Raw genomic sequence first — 21,419 nt, forward strand, 5'->3', positions numbered from 1 at the left:
CCTTCTGGCAGCAGACGATGCAGTACGACTGGTAGCCGTCCTCGTCGTGTCCGAGGTGCTCCTGGCCACGTCGGCTGGGAGCGCCTGGGCAGACATGGGCGCAGGGACTAAATTTGGAGTGACTTGACCAGGTCATTCTCTTTAGTCCTGCAGTCAGTCCTATTGAACCGTCTTATGGTGAGCAGGCAGGTGATACGGATTGCTAGCAGTCGTACTGTACCATCTTCTGCCGAGCAGCCATGAGATGTGGATGGCATGCAGTCCTTCTGCACCGTCTGCTGCCAGCCAAAGATGTAAAAGATAGATGGAGTGGATCAAAACAAGAAATAGACCAGACTTGTTTTGTACTCATTTGCTTTCCCCCCTCCCCTGTCTAGGGGACTCATTCCTCTAGGTCACACTGCAGTCACTCACAGAGAAGGTGCAGCGAGGTAAATCTAGCCATGTATCAATCAGAGGCCAGACCAACCTGCTTGTTCCAATAAGAACAATAACTTAGGTGCACCATTTCTTATTGGAACCCTCCATGAAGTCCTGCCTGAAATACTCCTTGATGTAAAGCCACCCCCTTTGTTGATTTTAGCTCCCTGAAGCCAACCCTGTAAGCCGTGTCCTCAGTCGCCCCTCCCTGCGTCAGAGCAACGGCAAACAATCGTGCATCTGAGTTGAGAGTGCTGTCCAGAGCGGTCACAATGGAGCACTCTGGGATAGCTCCCGGAGGCCAATACCATCGAATTGTGTCCACAGTACCCCAAATTCGAGCCGGCAAGGCCGATTTAAGCGCTAATCCACTTGTCAGGGGTGGAGTAAGGAAATCGATTTTAAGAGCCCTTTAAGTCGAAATAAAGGGCTTCATCGTGTGGACGGGTGCAGGTTTACATCGATTTAATGCTGCTAAATTCGACCTAAAGTCCTAGTGTAGACCAGGGCTTTGGTTTGCTGGTTTATGTCAGCTGGCATATGGACAGCTTCCTTTGGGAGTCACTGCTTTCCTTGTACCTTTTCCACCTGTGGCAGCACTAAGGATGAAAACTTGTCTCCAAACAGCACAGCATTCAGTCCAGTGGATGGAAAGCTCTTAAATCTGATATTTGCAGGCTGGATGCGGCATGTAGACAGAGGGGAAAGGGTTAGTTTAGAGAAATTAAAAAACATGGCTGGAAGGAAAGCAAATCCGTTTGCACCTTGGGGCCTCCTGTTCTCTGCCTGTGGCACACAGTAGCTGACTCTACTGAGGGCAGTAATGCTTGGCTCTGACTCTGGTTGTTGGGTTTGCTCTGGGGGTGGCTGGGGAGTGTTTAGTGGCCTGGAATATACAGGAGGTCAGATTAGGTAATCTGATCATCCTGTGACTCTAAACTAACCGGTTCTTAGATTGTGAGGTTCTCAGGGCATGGGCCATCCCTCCTTGAGTAGCTGGAAAGTGCCTAGTACGTCTACACAGGGATAAAAGACCCACAGCATAGATGCATTGGGCCCGGATCAGCTGACTCGCCCTGCAGGGCTCAGGTTCCGGCGTGGAAAAATTTCTGTGTAGAGGTTCAGGCTCAGATTTCTCTACACAGCAATTTTTTTCAGCCCTGGAGCCTGACCTCTGCGAGCCCGAGTCAGCTGACCCAGGCCAGCCCCAGGTTTTTTATCCCTGTGTAGCCGTACCCTGTGACACAATAAATAAATAAAATTCTATACATTTCCCCTGTTGTTCTTGTTGTTTGTATTGTGGCCTCAACTGAGATTAAGGCCCCATATGTGCTCGGCACTGCACACACATAACAGAAAGACAGCCCCTGCCCCAGGAGTTTGCAATCTACGTAAACGTTGCAAGTATAATTGATGCACGTGTCACGTATGTTTTGGCTGGCTATTAGTTTCTATCTGGTCTATTTAGATGGTAAACTCTTTGGGATTGTCTTTTATTTGGTGTTGGTACAGTGCCTAGCACAATCCCAACCTTTATTGAGGCGCTACTGTCATACAAATAATAATATAGGGAGCAAATGAAATATTTTTTCAAAAATCATATAAAGAAACCCAAAGCTAAAAGATCCCTTATCCTAATGGTCCAGAAGAGGGCATTATCTTCTAGAGGGGTGTATATAATCCCATTTGTGGCTGTGAGAGCTATGTGACTGCATCTCAAAGAGAATACACTGCAGAATGGGCATGAATATTAGAGGAGAGGAGAGGTCAAAAGCTAAAACATGATAAGAAGAAAAAAACATCTTTAAATATACACATGCATTTTCTTGCCAGGATCTATCAAACCAAGTGCCAAAATAATGGTAATGACATTTTGTTTATAAGAAAGAAGAAATTGCTTCTGGCTGAGAATTTGTTTGCCAAGTTTCAGGCAGGAGGGAGTTGAAGTGACCCTGTGATAATGTGGTTTAGGAATGCATGTGTTTTAAAGAGGTGTGAGAATGGGATTGCTAGCAAGCCCCCCTGTAACACTGTGCAGTTAGGGACCAGTTCTGCACCAGTACTTACTATCCATGTATGGTGCTTATACCCGTGAACAGCCCCGCTGAAGGCAATGGCGTGGCTTATAATTAGGATTTATTTATTATTTCTATTATTGTAGCACCTAGAGGCCCCAGTCATGGACCCAGACCCCATTGTGCTAGGCTCTATACAAACAAGGAACAAAAAGACAGTCCCAGCCCCAAGGGATTTACAGTCTAAGTACAAGACAAGAGATGACAGATGGAGCCAGGCAGATGAGGGAACACAAGGAACAATGAGACAATATTGGTCAGCATGATAGCACTGGGCTCGGCACACCAGCAGCTGAACTATTATCAAGTTTTGAGTAGGCATCAGAGCAAGGGAGAGTTTTGAGGAGGGATTTGGAGGTGATTAAAGAGGTAGCTTTGCTTACAGTGATCAGCTCTATGCTTCGTAGTGTTTGCAGGTCTGACCCCTTTGAGTCTGACCCAAATCTCAATGACATCAATGGATGGCACCCCCACCCCCCTTGACTTCAATGGGCTTTGGATCAGGCCCTTAGTTTGTGACTGTAGCTGACTGAGTGCCCAATCTGGCTCCTGTTCAATTCACTACGTGGAAGTTTTGCCATTGACACTACTAGGAGCAGAGTCAGTCTCTGGTTGTTCAGAGGCAGGAGGGGATAAGGTGAGGCCCATCAAACACTGCAACATGGCTAGTGAACTTCATCATCATGTTCCCATGACGCCTCTGGTGTTTAGGGCAGTGACAAAGCTCCTCCACTCCTGTCTGTTTCTGGCAAGTCTTTCAGTATTTTCCCCTGCTGTGCTCCAGGTTTTTCAGCTCGGCTTCCACATCTCTTCGCCAGGTTGTTTTCGGGCGGCCTCATTTTCCCTTGCCTTCAGGTGTCCATCTTATTGCTATTCTGGTGATGGAATCAATTTCCATCCAAAGCACATGACCGATCCATCTCCAGCACCTCCTGGTAATGACGGTGTTCAGATCCTCTTGGATGCACTGTCAATAGATCTTGGTTTGAGATTGTTCTGGGCCAAAACATACGGTGGATTTTTCTGAGGCAGGTTGTATGTCGTGACCTTACTCATTGTTAAAACAGAGGTGCTGTCTGTGGAGATGCAGGCAATGCGCCATCTTGGATCCACTTAAAGGCTGGATATGTGGGTCCCAATTCTCCTCTGTCATGCTGGGGTAATTCTGATTTCAAGGGAGTTAGTTAGCTACACCTGAGTTACAGTGGTGGAAGAAAGTCAAGGCCACCAACACTGGGCAATGGAACTAATTGGGTGTGAGTCAGAGTCGAATCAGTAGTCGAGTCTCTGCAAGTCACCCTTCCCCATTACTGAGGAAAATCTCTGCTACATACATCATTTCCTGCAAATAAGGGCCCAATCCAAAGTCTGGTGACATTATTGGGAGCCTTGCCATTGACCTCAGTAGGCTTTGGATTAGGCCCTTAATGTGGTCCTTGGGCTCCTGGCAAGATGCCTCTGCAGCCCTTGGTTGGGCAAACTCAGATGTCCCCTCTTTAAGGGAATTGGGGAATTCAGAATCCAGAAGGGAAACCCCAGTCCCATTATCTGCAGAAAAAAGTCACCGGGGGATAAACATCGCTTCCTGGCACCAGCTGCTATACAGAGAAAGGGGAACTAAAGAAAGGCTGTAACCACTTTGACTGTTCATCACAAAGAGATTGGGGGCAGCAGGAAAGTTCAGATCCAGCCCCAAACTTCCCTTTGGGGTTTTGGTTCCGTGACCGCTCTAACCATCAGTGTAGCGCCAGGTCCTTGCTCGCTATTACGGTAGCGGAGGAGCCAGCCCCTACATCTGCGTTCCCTCTTCATTCCACTTCCCCTGCAAACCATCAACTTACAATCATCCCACTGGGGGTTGTTGCTGCCTAATGCACCCACCCAGTGGGGACCCCATCAAACAAGAAAGCAGTGGATGGAGCCTTTAATGAAGTTAACCTGCTGAAACCAGGAGAGTGCATTTGGCTGAAGTACACCCGAAAGCCCTGGATTATACTGCAGCTGCTTCAAAAGAAATCCATTCCCTCCTTTCACAGTGCTGCCGTATTGAGAAATAATATGGCACCTTTCTATTCACAGCCTAATGTAGTCAGCTTGCCGAAGTCTGAAAGCTTTTTTATTAACTCTGAAGATGCAGCTTTTTTCCTCTAGTATCACAAACCCTTGCCATGCACACCAGTTCAGAGCAGGCTTTGAACAGCCGGGCTCAGAGTAGAACCTCGGGGTTTAAAGTTCTCTCAGAGAGAGAGATACATCTCCTAGAGCAAGGATGAATCATTTCCTCTGCTAATCTGATTATGTATTTTAACTCTATTAGTGCGTTTTCTTTATTCTCTTTCATATTTCTTTTTATTGGTTCATTTTCCCATTCCCTTGTTGGGGTTTCTCTTTTTTTTCAGCTCCCTTTTCTGCTTTCTTCATTTTTTGCTCTCCTTATATTTTCTTTCCTTATTTTCCTCTTTCATGTCTTTCCTGATTTGCCTCAGTATTTCCTTAATTTCCTCCTTAGTCTCTTCTTTTCCTTTCCCCTTTGTTTTCTCTGGCTGTGTTCTTTTTTGGTCACAGCTGCCCCCTGATGGTTCCCAGGTACGTTACAGCTCAATGCTAGAAGGAAAAACAGAGCAATGCCTAATATGGGTAATGATGATGAATGTGAATAGGGGTGGGAAATGCATGCATTCGATTTTAGTTTAAACACAATAAAGGCAGGGAAGCAAAAAGTAAGACTATCCTCTCCAGACAAGTAACTTTGTTAATTACAAAGTAAGCAGGGGAGGAGGAGACTCAACCCCAGCCACACAGTCTGAAGTTTGACTGGCATCTTAGTAAACTGTGTAGGAGTAAATATTGGAAGGAAGACTGAGAACTAATGACTAAAGTGCATGCGAGTTGACCCCCCCTGAAGCATCTTCAGTAGCAAAAGGTCAATGTCCCCAACCCTACCCTTTCAATCACTATTTTCAGACTCAAATTAGCAGCGAATTGCGCTGGCAATGAAACAATAACCAGATTGCTAACTTAGAAAAACTAGTTCCCAAATTGTATTGGAGTTGGTCTCTATATATCTAGGAGTACAACGTCCCAAATGAGATTTTGACCCTATTTAAGTTCATACTCATAGGTCACTTGGTTAATTATTATTTGTGGCCATAAATTGAGACATAGTCATAGATCGGATAGACTAACAGTAGTACTTAATATTTTGCACTTGTATAGCGCTTTTCATCTGTGGACCTCAAAGTGCTTTACAAAGGTAGGGAAGCGTTATTTTCGAGAGAGAGAATTGAGGCACAGACAGCTTAAGTTCCAGGCCTAACGTCACAGTGAGTCAGCAAGAGAACGCAGGCCTCCTGACCTCGTCATGTGCTCTAACTGCTAGGCTATGTGGCCCCAGAACCTTTGAATCGTCTCTCCCTTGCTATTGGCGCAATCTCTGTTTATATTCTCATGCAGGCCCTGGTATCAGTCTTTATTCTCAATTCTAACAGTGTTTCAGCCCTGCCATTTTGTTTGTTTGCGTTGCAATATTGTCAAGTGTCTGATGGAAATACGTCCTGGTAGAACAGTGGAAAGAATCTGTTTTGTCCCACTGCTCTGAGGCCCTGAGAGTGGTATAAAAATACATGACACACCTTTGACTAATTTTTTTAATAAATGTGAAGAGAAGTGTTAAGGTAAGGCTGAAGATTTCCTATCTTACTAGCACCTCCTGTTGGCCGGTTCATGGAGTGACATGGCATCAGTCAAGGAGAAAGCTGCGGCACCAATCAAAAAAAAAGAAAAAAGTGATTGGATGGCTGCTTTGAAAAGATGGGCTAATTAGGGGAAAGGGCAAAGCTAACGAGTGCCAGGGAAATCCTGCCTATATTAGCCCGTAGGCCAGGAGCAGAAAAAATGAGGAAGAGTGAATATTTGAGGAAGCCAATGTTCTCAGCTGCAGAGGAGTGGGAGGGAGAGAATTCCATTACATCTAAACTGTAACCAACACTTCATCTGTGAAATTCTTTCAACCAAATCTAATGCAGATGGTACAATAAATGATATATTAAAGTTCAATTAAATTACATATTGTCTCATTTTCAGTGAGGTTTTGTGGATGTTTCTTATAGACAAATATGGGAAAAATGTTGCTATGCCCACTCGTCTGGTGAATACTTGCTGAGCCTTAAAACTCCAGGGAAATGGCATAATGAGCCTGATGCTAAGAGCCTTCTATGAGCAGAGCTGCCGTTGAAGTAAAGGGGGTTCTACATGTTGGAGAGCTTGCAAAATCCAGCCCTAAATCTTCCACGGAGTCATGCTCATTGTTGTGAATAACTATTGGCAAGTGATACACAGGAGGGCAGACTAGATGGTCTGTGGTCCCTTCTAATCTTTAAATCCATGTTAGGACTATACAGCTTCATCTCAAAGTAGGTACCTTCAAAGGGCCTGGTCCCGTATTGTGCAGGAATCAATGGCAAAGCTCCCAGTGATTTTGATCCAAAGCTAATATTTGACCCACCCCTGCCCTAACTCCAAACTGGTAGATGCCACCAACTTGGTTGTCTTCATCTCCTGAAGTCACATAAGAACATAAGAATGGCCACACTGGGTCAGACAAAAGGTCCATCCAGCCCAGTATCCTGTCTTCAGACAGTGGCCAATGCCAGGTGCCTCAGAGGGAATGAACAGAACAGGTAATCATCAAGTGATCCATCCCCTGTTGCCCATTCCCAGCTTCTGGCAAACAGAGGCTGGGGACACCATCCCTGCCCAACCTGGCTAATAGCCATTGATAGACCTATCCTCCATGAATTTATCTAGTTCTTTTTTGAACCTTGTTATAGTCTTGGCCTTCACAACATCCTCTGGCAAGGAGTTCCACAGGTTGACTGTGCATTGAGTGAAAAAATACTTCCTTTTGTTTGTTTTAAACCTGCTACCTATTAATTTCATTTGGTGACCCCCTAGTTCTTGTGTTATGAGAAGGAGTAAACAACACTTCCTTATTTACTTTCTCCACACCAGTCATGATTTTATAGACCTTTAGCATAGTCATCTTTTTTCCAAGCTGAAAAGCCCCCATCTTATTCATCTCTCCTCATCTGGAAGCCGTTCCTTACCCCTAATCATTTTTGTTGTCTTTTTCTGAACCTTTTCCAATTCCAATTTTTTGAGATGGGGCAACCACATCTGCACGCAGTATGCCACATAGCGGAAAGTGGAGTTTAAAGGAATTACTACATTGGACAATGCTGATTGGTATTCTAATTCTGCCTTTAGTGGAAATAGCACATTCTGGAGAGGATACTTCCAGGGATGATATTAAACCCTTGACAGCCCTCACTGGTGTGTAGTGTCCATGTAGAGGTACTGAAAAGTGGTTGGGAGAAATCTCTAAGGAGCAGCAGGTAACTTCAGATTTGATGATTGATGTTTTCTTACTTACGTTTATCATCTTCTCTTACTCAGTGGCAGAAGAGTGCTACTACAGCGAAAACTCATTTACAAATGTAGCTTTCCCTTAGACTGTAAAGAACCCAATCAGACAACAAACCCTAGCCAGATAAAACACCCAATGAAATCAATGGGAATTTTGCTCACATACTGTAACTCTGCAAGATCAGGGCCAAAGCAAAGTCAGCTTTCTCTCTGATGAAGGCTTGGTAACCTTTCCTTTTTCTATGCTCTTTTGATACACATCTCAAGAGAGGAATGATTCATTCTGTGGATATTTGTAACACTCTGATATCTTTGTTGTGGTTTGTGAGAACTATTTATATACTAAAATCACACTTTGCTAGTTTGCTAGTCATCTAACCATTAGCAAGTAGTAAATAATAGTCACATATTTTCAAACTGGAAATACAAAAAGGATGGGAACTAGTTCTGCTCCCGCTAAAGTAAATGGGAATCTTTTCATTGGCTTCAATGGGAATTTGATCAGGCCTCAGATGAAGACTCAAAATGAGGCATCAAAACACACAGAAGAAACAAGCACTGAATAACACTCATTAGAGATGCTGTACCAAGTGGACCCAGTCCAGCGCCCATTGGTGTCAATGGAAAGACTCTCATGCCTAGACCCACAAAGGGACTTAGGTATCTCTCTCAGGCCCAATAACTATTTAAGTATTTATCCAAAGAGGAGCAGTCATTGGGCCAGAGAGAAAGCAAGAGAATGGCAATATAGGCCTGTGGTTAGGGCACCCCCCAGGAGGTAGGAGACTGTGAGTCTAGTCCCCCTGCTTCAATCACTCTTCCATTATTTATCCACAGTGGAACAGCTTCAACAGCAGCAATTGAGGGAGCCCCATATCAGACTATCCTCTAGCTCATTGGTTAGAGCAGCCTCCTGAGAGGTGGGAGAGCCCCTATTCAAATTGCTTCTCCCGAACAGGCAGAGGGGGGGCATTGAACGTGAGTCTCCTACATCCCACTGGGTGGTGACAGCAGCTCCTCCTCTGGCTGGATTTCCAAGAGGACCCGACGGAGGGCAAGTCTACACTACAGTGCTACATTGGTGCAACTGCACCGCTGTGGGAGAGCATCTCCTGCCAACATAGTGCCGGTGTGGACAGCACTTAAGCCAACGTAACTTACGTCGCTCAGGGGGTCTTTTTCAAACCCCTGAGCGCCAAAAGTTGCATCAACTTAAGCAGTAGTGTAGACCAGCCCTGAGTGGGTGGTCTTTGAGCATGTCTCCCAGATTGGGCCCCACAAGATAGGTGAGTGAACACCTGTCTTCCCTGGGTTTGTGAATCGCTCTGGGGCTTAGGTGGCAGATAGGTGTCCAAACATCTAGCGAGAGGCAGTAGTGCACAAACCCAGAAACAGAAACTTGGGCTCTGAGAGAACTTTCACTGCAGGAACATAGGCACTGGGTCAGTTTAGGTATGTATAGGGTTTGGCAGGAGTCTTGAGCATGGCAATGGAGCCTATAAGTGGGATTTTGGTGCCTAAACCTGAGAGTTATGCACCTGGCGTTAAGGATCAGGGCCTCATTGATTTCCATGATAATGGAACCAGTCCCTATTTGTGTATGTGCGTGCACATTGTGTTGTAAAGATTCTATTGGCATGAATTGATAAAATTACACATAAATTTTAAGTGGTGGAATTCAAGTAAATTATGCCCATCACCCCAAACAAATTCCGATGAAACTTTTATACCCCCGCCCCCTCCATTGTGTATTTGTTTCTATTGCCTTTTAGTGACCAACTTTTTTTATAATTGGAGCGTTTTGCTATTTTTCAGTCCATCTGCCTCAGGTAAACTGAGGTTACCTTAAATTACCATATACAAACCTCTGAGTGTTAGCAAATATAGCCTAGACTGTTTAAACGACTCTACAAATAGCTTTTCTGCATATCAGGGGGTCATGACTTTTGGGTTCACTCTAACTTTGTACTCTTAGCCTGAAATTCCAGCTCTCAGGGCTTGTCTACACTTTCAGCACTGCAAGGGCACCCGTACAGCTGCGCCACTGTAGCACTTAATGAAGACACTACCTATGCCAACAGCAGAGCTGCTTCTGTAGGCAGAGGTACCCCACCTCCTCAAGAGGCAGTAGTGAAATTGACTTTTGTGGCATCCTTTTTTTTTCTTTTCTTTTCTAAAGATGACTTTAAAAGTTGCTCTGAAGTTTGGAATATTAAGGTCCTGCTGGAGATCAGGGAGCAGAATGCAGGTGAAGCACTCAAAGGTGTGAAATAACAGCAATTGAACGACTGTAGAATACAGACTATCGTGGCTGCTGCTCTGAAACCTGTAGAATGAATGGGATTCTTCATGTAGCTATCATTGCCACCTATGTGATATAATGTTTATGGGATGAGGAAGAGAGTTTGTATTTTCTCAGTGTTATTTAATTTGTATTATGTATGGCTGGCCTTAAGCATAGGCAAAGGAAGCAGTCACTTGGTTTCTTATAAAAAGAAAAGGAGTTCTTATGTTATGGAAGCACTGGATTTCCCCCTCCAGCAGCAGATGTAGAGAGGAAGCAATTTGCCCTCAGAATTGCCCAGGGGCATAAGAAATTCTTGTCCTGATGCTTCCCCATCTGACATTTTTTCTGTGTCCTACTTTTGCATGGAGTCACACCAAAAGCAAGGCTATCCCCGGTGTTGTGTCATTATTTTATTCATTTTGGCTATTTACAGCCTTTGTGATAATGCAATAATGAATGTTTATTGAAGTAAGACAACTTGGAACCCACAAGCTCATCCTAAAATACAAAGGTGCAGCTGAAGTGTTTCAAAAACCGTTAGCTGGGGGCTCTGTTTAAACACTTTTTTTTTTTTTTTTTTTTTTGCATCTTGCTTTAAAAATAGTTAGTTGGCATAAATTGTCTGCTTCTTAGAACATGTGTGACTCTGCTATCATCAGGATAAAAGTTTCTTCAGGTCTTCGTTTGTCCTCTTTTCCAACTGGCTTCTTTCTGGTTTTTTGTTTTTGTTTCCCCTTGCACGAACAGTACCATTTTATACCTAGCTAAACTCCCACAAAAATGTTTAATTCCAAAATAACATTTGCACATCAGCATGCATAGTTATTAAAAAAAAATCTAACCCTCAATTAATGCTTTCCTGATCATTATGAAAAATAAGTATTTTAATTTTGTGATTATTTAGCAGCCAACGCAACGTTTTTTTCTTTCTTTCATGGCATAAGGAAAAGTATAATGAACTTCTGAGGGTTTTGGCTTGATTTGAATCAGAATGTCCGATGAATTCAAGGCTGCTGACAGTTCCTTTCTTTGGACGTTGACCTGGTCATCTGCGGCAGGATGTATTGGTGCCTGTTAACCTTGGGTATAGCTGAGGTTACATCAAAGCAGCCTCTACATCTGCCCACATCTTTGTGAAGAATTCTCCTTTGGGGGGGCTAAAATGTGCCAAGCTCGGTCTCAGCCTGGAGGTTCTGTAGGTATTGATTTTGCTGGCAAGGTTGAAGAGTGGCGGACAGGTCCATCCATGGCTATTAGCCCTGATGGTCAGGGATGCAACCCCATGCTCTGGCTGTCCCGAAGCCTCTGCGGGCCAGGGGCTGGGACCGGAGGGCAGGGGTGGATCGCTTGATAACTGCCCTGTTGGAGTCCTTCCCTCTGAAGCACCTGGCACTGGCCACTGGCGGGAGCCAGGATGCTGGGCTGGATGGACCTTTGGTCTGACCCAGGGCTCCTATCTTCTAGCGAGTATGGCCCCAGCCCGGTGCTGCCAGTGGGCGGGAGGGGCGCCCGGGGAGCCCAGGGGCTTGGATTAGGTGTTTGGAGGAAGCTGTGGTGCCCACTAGGGGCCAGGTCCTGGTTAGCTGTCGGCAACACACGCGCGCCCCCTGCTTGAGTGGGGCGTGGGGGCCGAGAGGGGGAGCCGGCTGGTGTGGCCCTGGGGCGGGGCGGCTGGAGCCGGGCTGGGAGCTGGGTGCCAGCCGGGTGGCCGCTTTCCCGGGGGCGGGGGGGGGGCACCCAGAAGGGGCGGGCCCTGGGCGAGCGTGTGATCGGGTAGCTCTGCCTCCCCGCTCTGACATGCGGGCGCGGCGGCCTGAAAAGGCTGCGAGGAGCCGGGCGGGAGGCACAGGCGGGCTCCCCGCGCCGCGCGCCGGAACCTCGCCAGGGAGAGACGCGGAGGGGAAGGGGGGGGGGCGCGCGCGTGTGTGTGTCCGCGCGCGCGTGTGTGTGCACGGGGGGGACACGCGCGCCCACGACTCGCGGCGGCCCGGCCAGCCCGCGCGTGAACCATCCGGTCCGGCGTGCCCGCCAGCCTCTGCCCCCGCCCGGCCACCGCCACGCCGCGGCGGGGAGCCGCCAGCCCCGGGGCGGTGCGATGCCCCGGGCGAGTCGTTCCTGCCGCCGGCTCTCGGGAGGCGTGGGGGGGGGTGATGGTGCCTTCACGGGAGTGACACGCTGAGGGGCTGGGGAGAGCAAACACGCGCGCCCACCCGCACGCGCGGTTTGCAGACTGGATTTTGGGGGGGAAGCAGCGGCCGGCTTCCCTCGCGCCGGCCCTGAAGGAGTTCCCGGGCTTCTGCTCCTGCGAGTGGGGCCGTGCACGGCAGCGGAGCGGGGGCAAGGCGGGACGCCAAGGCGCGGAGGAGGAGGAGGAGGAGGAGAAGCGAAAGACAACCCGAGACATTTGCCGGGGGAATTCTAAGGTGCGGGGTGAAGACCAGCGGGACTTCCAGTTCCCGAGGAAAGCCCCCTAGCAAAGCCAGCGGGGGAGAAACACCCCCCACCCCGCTAAAAATGGATACCTTGCCTCTCGTTTGGGGATTTTTAGCTCTGTGCGTGGCTGGATCCGGAGTGCTGGGCGAAGCAGGTAAGACACGCGAAAGTTCATTTCCTCAGCTGCGCGCGTGTCTCATTTGCCTTGGAAAGCCTCTGCCGGCGAGGTCTTCCCGTTGGTTCACGATTCAACGGCAGGTTTGCTTCGCGAGAGCCAGGACTCTCCCCCCCTTGCGGGAAACCCAACTTTCCCCTCCCGGGGTGCAGTGTGGTGAGGTCTGGGTGTCTATGTTTTGAAACACACTCACACGGAGACAGGCTTTGGCTGTGTTCAGATGTCACATATGGAATAAATCAAAAGGTTTTTTTTTAAAAAAAAAAAACACACACGGCAAAGCCGTTGCATTACAGTTTTCGGGAGAGATATTTTTTTAAAAAAAAAAATGGTTTGAAGCAGAACATATCTCCCTGGTGGTTTTTGTTCCCTCTCCCCCCCCCCCCCCGCCCCAGCCCGGCTAGAAAGGCATAAATAATTTATAGCCACTCGGTTGGAGATACATTTACCAAGTCTAATTAAATAAGGTTTGAATGGGCAAGGCAGGAAAGCCAAGTTTGTGTGTTCTTAAGCCGGGGTGGCGGTTTCAAAAAAAAAAAACAACCCACCACCCCACCCACATGGCTGTTAGCAGGTCATTTGGTGCCTACTGTCTAATAAAATGTCCCGCTCTGGAGCAACTGGGGATGTTTCTCTCCCCCCACCCCCTTTCAGTGTCTGTGTTTCCAGGGAAAGAGGAGCTAGTCCATATACATTTTTATTAAGAAAACCAACAGTGCAGACCTCAGGGGTCTAAGGAGCCCTCTGAAGTGGTCAGAAACTTTTCTTGATGGAATTCGGTCCTAAGCAGTTGCCAAAAGAGAAAAACAATTGCGGGGTGGGGTGGGGTGAAGAGGAGTGGAGGGATGAGGACAAACTGTGTTGAGATAAGGGAAACGAAGAGACTCCGATCAAATTCCAAGCCACTGTTTAATTCTGACAATCGGTAAATACATTTTGGGTTGCGCAAAACAGCCTTGGAGAGACTGGAGTGTGGCTGGCGAAATCCCTCCTCCCTGGTGAAGGGCACACGAAACCCGCTCGGCTTCATGACTCCGCCGGAGATCTGACAGAGCCCTTTCCAGCTCATTAACCGCTGGGCTGGGAGTGAAACCCTGATAAGACAGATCAGGCGGGGAGGGAGCACCGCAAAAATAAATATACAAACCTCACATGGCCTACTGTTTATCGTGGTTATTAAAATATGTGCAACTCCTGGAAGCCACTAGCTAACAGCCGGGAGGCGGGGTGAGCCGAGGCTCAGCTAGCATCACCCCCCCCCTCCCCGCTATATGTCAGTGAACATCATTATTTCATTCGTGCCACCCCAGTCTGCGGGTCCTGTCACTGCGGATCCCCCCGGGGGATTGTCATTCAGAACAAGTGCCTGGCGTTGGGAAGCCCGGAAACACCCTGGCACCTTCTGTGGGGGTGCCAAAGTCCGGCTAAGGTAAAAATGGTGCCAGGGTTTTGGATGTGGAATTGCAGCCGGGCTCGGGCTGCATGCTGCGGGGCGGCGGGGTGCCCCGAAGCGCTCCGCCCTGCCCCTGGGCTGGCACGGAGCTCAGCCGGGCAGAAATGCAGCGTGCAATGTGCCCTGGGCGGTGCACGTCACACAAACGCACCGAGGGCAGCTCGGAGACCCTTCTGCGCCTTCCCCCGGCCGGGGGGCCGCGCACCGAAAGCCGGGCGGGCCCGGGGGCCTCTCCCTCGGCTGGGGCCGGATCCTGCTGCCAGCCAATCCACCGCGAAGCAGGATCGGGGCCGCAGCGGAGGGCGCCTGCCTCCTGTCGACCTGTTGGTGGTGACACCTCCTGCGCCCAGGGTCCGCCTGCTGCCATGTTCCTCCTTCACCCCTCCCTGCCGGCTCCGGGCCCAGCGGCGTGGCAGGAACAGACCCAGCGCGCTCGGCAGCAGGGGAGAAACTTTCACGTGAAACCCTTGTAATGGGGTTTACACTCAAACCAGCTCCGAGGGGTGGGGGATCCGGCTAAAGCGTGTCCCCCCCCCCAGCCTCTCCAATGCCGCCTCGGTTGTGCAGAGCGCGGGGGGGGGGCTATAGGGACTGACAAGTGTTGGAGTGGAGGGGGGACGGCTTAGCAATGGAGCAGCACCCCCCGTCCCCATTCCTCCAGCGGGGCAGGACTTTCTGGTCCCCGGTGCTAGCGTCTCCCTCCCCCTGCCGCTGCCGCCGCTGCTCTCGTGTGCACGGGCAGCCTCGGCACCGATCTGCCTGGGCCAGGGGAGCAGAGAGAAAGGCGGGGCCGGCCGTGCCAGTCCTGGCCGCGGAGCCGTTCCCCTGCCCAAGCCGGAGGCGAGACCGCGCAGCCAGAGACGCCCATTGACTGGAGGGAGCCTCTGCCGGCTGCCGCCGCGCCCTGCCACCGGCCGGTTCTGGTCCGGGCTCTCTGGAGGGGCTGCCTGCACCGGGGGGGGGGGGGGGGGGTTGCATATGTCTCCCCCCCTCCCGGTGTCAGAGAGTGAGTATTCGCTCCGCCACAGGTGATTTTAGTTGCAAATGAGCCTGGGGAGGTTGTTGCTTTTCCCAGGTGAGGAGGAAATTCTGGCTAATGCTTCATTTCACAGGCCGGATTCCTCCCTAAAACCAGCGTCAGGTAATAGGGGACATCAGAGCTGTGAGTAAAGCCCCCGTTGGCCGGAGCTGGGCTGAACTGCGGTTCTGCATCGGCACCAAAGAGCCAGAGCCTGGTTTGGGGGCAGCAGAGCCGTGGCTGGTCTGCGGGTGCACTAGGCCTTGCTCCCTTAAGGGGAAGTGCCCCGTGGTAGAGGAAACCAGATCATTTATCCCCAAGGGATTGGACGGGAACAGTCCCGTTGGGGTTTGTTTTGCTATTATTTAAGAATCTTTTTTTTTCCCCCTGAATTTAGTGCTCCTGAAAGGTAGGCACGGGCCTTCACAGCCCTGGCCTGAGCCAGATGGAACACTGGTGTGTGGGAGTTCACAGCCCTCAGCCTTTCTGAAGGGCCTGCCCCTTAGCCGGGGCGATGATGTGGGCAGCTGTTCACTGAGGAACTAGGCTGAGTGTCAGGAGTGTATGTGGCGCAGGGAGCGGGCACAAGTACTGACACGCACACTTGCAGCGGTGGCGCCGGAAAACTGCCCTTCAGCTCCAAAACGACAGGCTTGTCCGCTGAAAGGAAGCCGTAGCTGATTATAAGTAGTGGGTTCTTTTCCCCCCGTCTCAGGACAAGCCGTTAGAGGGAAAAACCACACCCAGCCTCTACTAGAGGGCAAATGTACACTTACACCCTCCCTATTAGAGGGCCCCCCTTCCTCCAACTATAGGACCATCTAACTCACTCGGGGTTCTCAAACTTCATTGCATCGCGACCCCCTTCTGACAACAAAAATTACTACATGACCCCGGGGGCGAGGGGGGTGCAGGGGAGGGGACTGAAGCCTGAGCCCACCCAAACCCACCACCCCAGGTGGGGAGGGGGGTCCAAAGCCAAAGCTTGAGCCCCACTTTCCCTGGTGGTGGTGGTGGGGTCAAAGCCAAAGCCAGAAGGCTTCAGCCTCAAGCAGAGGGCCTGCAGCCTGAGCCCCACGGCCCAGGACTTGGGCTTCGGTCCCAGGTGTTTGGGCTTGGGCTTTAGCTCCTGGCCCCAGCAAGTCTAAGGCAACCCTGGTGACCCCATTAAAATAGGGTCACAACCTACTTTTGGGTCCCAGCCCACAGTTTGAGAATCTCAATTTATCTCATACCATATATGCCACAAAGAAGCTCAAATGATGCCCTGGTGGGGATTTTAGAGGTCTGCCCCTGACTGAGTTCATCCCTTTCCTGGACATCTCTGTCAGAGCAGATTTATCCCTGGAGTTTCATAACAATGCTCCTAAAGAAGACATTTATTGCCTTTGTTATGGACCAGATGGCACTAAAAGACAGTTGTTTTTCTTAAAAAAGGTCTTGTGAAGAAATCCACAGGCCTCTCCTGCAAGTTAGGATCATAGAATACCAGAGTTGGAAGGGACCTCAGGAGGTCATCTAGTCCAACCCCCTGCTCAAAGCAGGACCAATCCCCAATTTTTGCCCCAGATCCCTAAAGGGCCCCCCTCAAGTATTGAACTCACAATCCTGGATTTAGCAGGCCAATACTCAAACCACTGAGCTATCCCTCCCACCCTGGGAGCTTATCAGTTGAACGCCCTGACCCATTGTGCCACAGAGACACATAGATACAAGCCTGTAAGTTCTCCTGCTTCACCCCACTCTCTGCCCCACAAGCCTTGCACTTCAAATTACAAAATGGGAAGGCTTTGCTCTCTGGGAGATTCAGTCGATGTTACTGGAACTACACCTACTTTACTCTCCCATGCCAGCGCAGGCACCTGTGGGAAAGAGTTTTGTCAAAGTCTGAAAGGGGACGTTGTGGGGGACGCCTTTGTTCGATGAAACAATTGAAATCAGAGGGGTGTTTGAATTTACAGGGACGTTGGAAAACAGCTGAATTGGCAACACACACAACTCTGATTCTGTTAGGTGCTGTGTGCCCTCATGTCCTTGAGTAGATACAGAATCAGGTTCCGAGAGGTGAAGGGCTCTGTATCCCATTACCATTCCCTAGTGCCATGCAGTTCAATAAAAATATTTGGGTGAGTGCCTTCCTCCTCCCCGCAATCCAGCCTCCGGTGCTGTTTGCATTTGCAATGAAGTTTTCATCCTGTTTGACATCAGACTTTTTGTTGTCAAGGAAATGGTTGTGATATCACAAATACTGGAATATGACATCATTGTGTAATCCAATAAGAGAAAATAAACTGTGACAGGGCACACACGCTGAATTATATACAAGTAGTTTTAGTAATTAGCAAACATGGTAAGAAAAACATGTCAGAGGTGGATGGATTTATATTGGAAGTCTGGTGTATTTGAAAGCTTACCCCCATTATGAAAGTCCCTCTTTAAGCTCCCCCAAGGGATGTAAATAGAGAGGGGAGAGATTTTTTAATAGACAATAATATGATAATCCACACAGAAAAAAACCTCTTGCAGTCATTTTTACTGTAAGAGATAAACAGTGCAGCTGCCAATTTGTTTGTAGTAAAGCAAAGACTAAGATAACTATGTAGGGAGTGGGTTGGAGACCCTGGAAAGATAAATCTAATGGTTGGATGTCTGTGTGTTTTTCATCTCCCCTCAGCTAGTTACAAAAGCAATCTAATAAGAAAGTAAAGGTTTTGAGTGACCCAAGAACAGAGTGATTCAGATGATGTTTATGCAACTCTGAGCAATGCTTACTTGTAAAGACTTTCAAATATTTTCCTAAAAGCTGGTATTTTTAGAAATGACTTCTGTAATCTAGCAGAACCAACAACCCACTTGCATGCACACATACGTGGGCGGCACACAAACACTCATTGCTTTGCCTTTTAAAATCCTGTTATGCTGTTAACAGAAAACTTACTGGGAGAGAAAGGATTTTTAGACTAGGAATCCGGCAATTGCCAGGAGCTTCATTAAAACATATGAGTATGTGCTCAGTGAGAGACTATAACCCATGTCAAGGGAGTATTTGTTTTTCTAACTTTTTTCTGGCACAGAATTATCATTGCTGGTGGCGTCTGCTGTAGCAGGCAGACATGCTTTTCCCCAGAGGGCTCTAGAAGACACTTTCCATCTCCATCTCCCGGCTTTCCCTCCTCCGATTATTTACTCTATGCTTTAGGTACATTGTGCCAGGCTAAAGGGGCTGAGATCAGAAAGCAAACTAGTTCCGTTCTGGGAAGCTGTGCTGAAGAAGGTGGCTTTCCCCCACTTCAACAATATGTCACTTTGCACGGGCCATTGGATTGGCTTCCTAACCGGATCTAGTGCAGTTGGGTTCCAGGACACAGTGGCCTTGTATCACGGATAGCCTTAGAGGAGAAAGCATCCTTCACAGGGTTTAGGAAGCTGTCAGGTTCAGATAAGGCTGGGATCCTATCCTGTGGGACCCCCAGTTGTATTAATAAGGAAAAATTAATTTTTAAGCGCTGGGATGGCTGCCAAATTATGTGACCTCTGACAGACCAGCTGTGCTGTATAAATACATCGTATATATCTGAACACCGTGATCCAATCTGAAGTTGAAATATTGGAGCAAGCATTTAGCAGGGATGGTGGGGGCCATTTGCAGCAGCGTGAGAGAAAACTGCAAGCTGCTAAACTCTCTTCCATTGTGATGTGAAGTCGCAGAGGCAAGTCTCACATCTTGGGATCTCCCGCTTGGGGTCTCTAATCCAGAAAGCAGGGAAAGATGACAGAATGTACACACTGGGGAGTGAGAGGGAGGCGTGAACAGCTCTAGTTTTACTCTCATCATACAAGAGCCCTTTGACCCATTTCTAATTGTAACAAAGGGATAACTAGGTTATTTTCAAAATCCTTCTTCACACACTCTGCTGAAACTGTGGTAGCGGCATCCACACAGATCAGGGTTGTTGCTAGCACAGTTTTGCAGTGGTTTGGGCTACAGTGGCATGGTTTTAATCACAGTCAGAATCAAAGGGTCATCTCCCAGAAGTCAAGGTCACATCAAAGTCTCAAAGGGCCAAGTTGTTCTCCATACTTTATGCCTGTGCAGTGATAGACACAAGAACTGACTTCAGTGGGAGATTTGTCTGAAGGAGGACTTCAGGAATTGGTCCAGATTGTTCAGCCTGTTCGTCTCCCCTCAGAACAAGGACTCATCCCAGTAAGCCTTTATTCACACAAGTAGTCCAGCTGAATTCAATGGGACTGCTTACTTAAGGGCTTGTAGGACTGAGCCCCAATCCTGGTTGTTAAACAAAGACTTGGTGTTTAAAAAAAAATTTGCAGGTGACCTGCTGTCATTTTGACTTCATCTACAAATTTTGTTTGGGGGAAAGGATTTTCTTTTGTGCCTTTAGGTTTTTTTTAAAAGGTCTCTTAGAGTGGTTCCTTTTCCTTAGAGGAATGTAGAGGAAGTGATCCAAGTGTTGTGAGGAGGGATCATGATGAAGATTGCATTAGCTGGCATGCAAAGTGAACTCACATATTAATAGAAGAGGGTGGACAGCACTGGAACCTTTTATCTGAATTACCCCTTTTCCCTCCAGACTTGATGATTCAAGAAAAATAGGACCCAAAGCTTGAACCACCCCTGTTTTGGGTCTTTTCTGATTTGCCCATTATGTAGGTAAGACAAAAGTGATAGCTTGTATACAGGTTTCAGAGTAGCAGCCGTGTTAGTCTGTATCCGCAGAAAGAAAAGGAGGACTTGTGGCACCTTAGAGACTAACCAATTTATTTGAGCATAAGCTTTTGTGAGCTACAGCTCTGATGAAGTGAGCTGTAGCTCACGAAAGCTTATGCTCAAATAAATTGGTTAGTCTCTAAGGTGCCACAAGTCCTCCTTTTCTTTTAGCTTGTATACAGACACTCTGAGCTCTGGTGATTCAGAACCTGGCTCTGAACCACACTTGGTTTGGGTTTTGAAAACCTGGCCTTCTCTGGGCACCTCCAAATGATAGGGCTAATAAGCCAATAGGCTTCCATGCCAATAACATTCATTTTCACTTCGCTTGTGTTTCTTAGAGGGATCCCTCAGAACCTAGCCCTGCCCTGGAATTCTCTCTTCCAGAGTGGGGAGAGGGAGAGAGAGCTGTAAAGAAACATGTTCATTTGCAAGCCACACCCACCCTTCCTTTCCTCCGTGACCACTGAATGTTTGCTCAGCAGGAAACAATGTATTTAAGGCATTTCCCAGAATGTGTAATAACTTCTGCTCTGGTATTAAGGTTTAGCAGTAGCTGCATTTGAGAGAGCCATCAAAAAGACAAAATAGCTTTTGCCCAGCAAGGCTCTTAAATAATACCATCTCCTCCTGTGTCTCCATAAAAGAACTATTATCTAATCCAGAAGAATGGGGGAAGGTGACAGCGGGGGGATTGTGTCCAGTGCATATTAGCATGCCACTGACACACATGTTGGACAGCATAGTGCCGAATGCTCAGTGTAAAGCCATTTAACTTGCTCAGTAGTTTCAACAGGACCTCTGATAAGGATCCTTCTCCTTGGAGAGCCTGGCCCCGTGAAGGGGAGGAAGGGAATGGTAGTTGACTGGATGGGGATTGCAACAATAGGCGTTGGATACAGAAAGAAATAAGACATGATCCTGGAAGGTGTTATGGAGGTGGGGGTGGTGGTGGAGGGATAAGGTGCAGAATCTCCTTCTTGGCATTGTAGTAATAACAGTAATATTAATTTCAGCTTTATATAACACCTGTCATCAGAAGAGATCAAAGCTCTTTACACGTGTATCCTAGGTGAATGCATGGTCCCTTCTTTAATTCATGGAAGTCAATTGCCTCTTAATCTTCTTCCACCATACCCACACCAGCCTTTTTGCAGGGGGAAGATGATCACAGTATTTTGCTTATTATGTTCTGTGGCCCAGTTCTACTCCCAGTGCTGCGGTGTGACCATGGGCAAGTCATTTCACTACTCTGTGCCTCAGTTTCCCCATCTGTAAAACAGAGGTTATGATACCTCGTGTGCAAAGTGCTTTGAGATCTACAGATGAAAAGCACTCTGCAGGCCCTAGATATCGCTATGAAACAGTAGTAGTTTTTTATGCAATTTCAGTTGCTCGGAATTAT

General features: G+C 48.2%; 1 protein-coding gene across 8 annotated transcripts in view; it reads left to right on the forward strand.

Annotated features, from left to right (window-relative positions):
- The first annotated feature begins 12,179 nt into the window (after window positions 1–12,179).
- NRP2 (neuropilin 2) overlaps window positions 12,180–21,419 on the forward strand; it is a 122,397-nt gene continuing 113,157 nt past the window's right edge. For 3 of the 8 annotated variants that reach the window (XM_073306532.1, XM_073306539.1, XM_073306537.1), the window contains exon 1: window positions 12,182–12,793. In XM_073306532.1, the coding sequence (XP_073162633.1) occupies window positions 12,721–12,793 (73 nt within the window). In that variant the 5' untranslated portion in view covers window positions 12,182–12,720. Of the gene's footprint in view, window positions 12,794–21,419 lie in introns of all 8 variants that reach the window. The other 5 variants (XM_073306535.1, XM_073306536.1, XM_073306531.1 and 2 more) reach the window with 4 other exon arrangements.

Source organism: Lepidochelys kempii, chromosome 11 (genome assembly GCF_965140265.1).
Source record: "Lepidochelys kempii isolate rLepKem1 chromosome 11, rLepKem1.hap2, whole genome shotgun sequence".
NCBI lineage: Eukaryota > Metazoa > Chordata > Testudines > Cheloniidae > Lepidochelys > Lepidochelys kempii.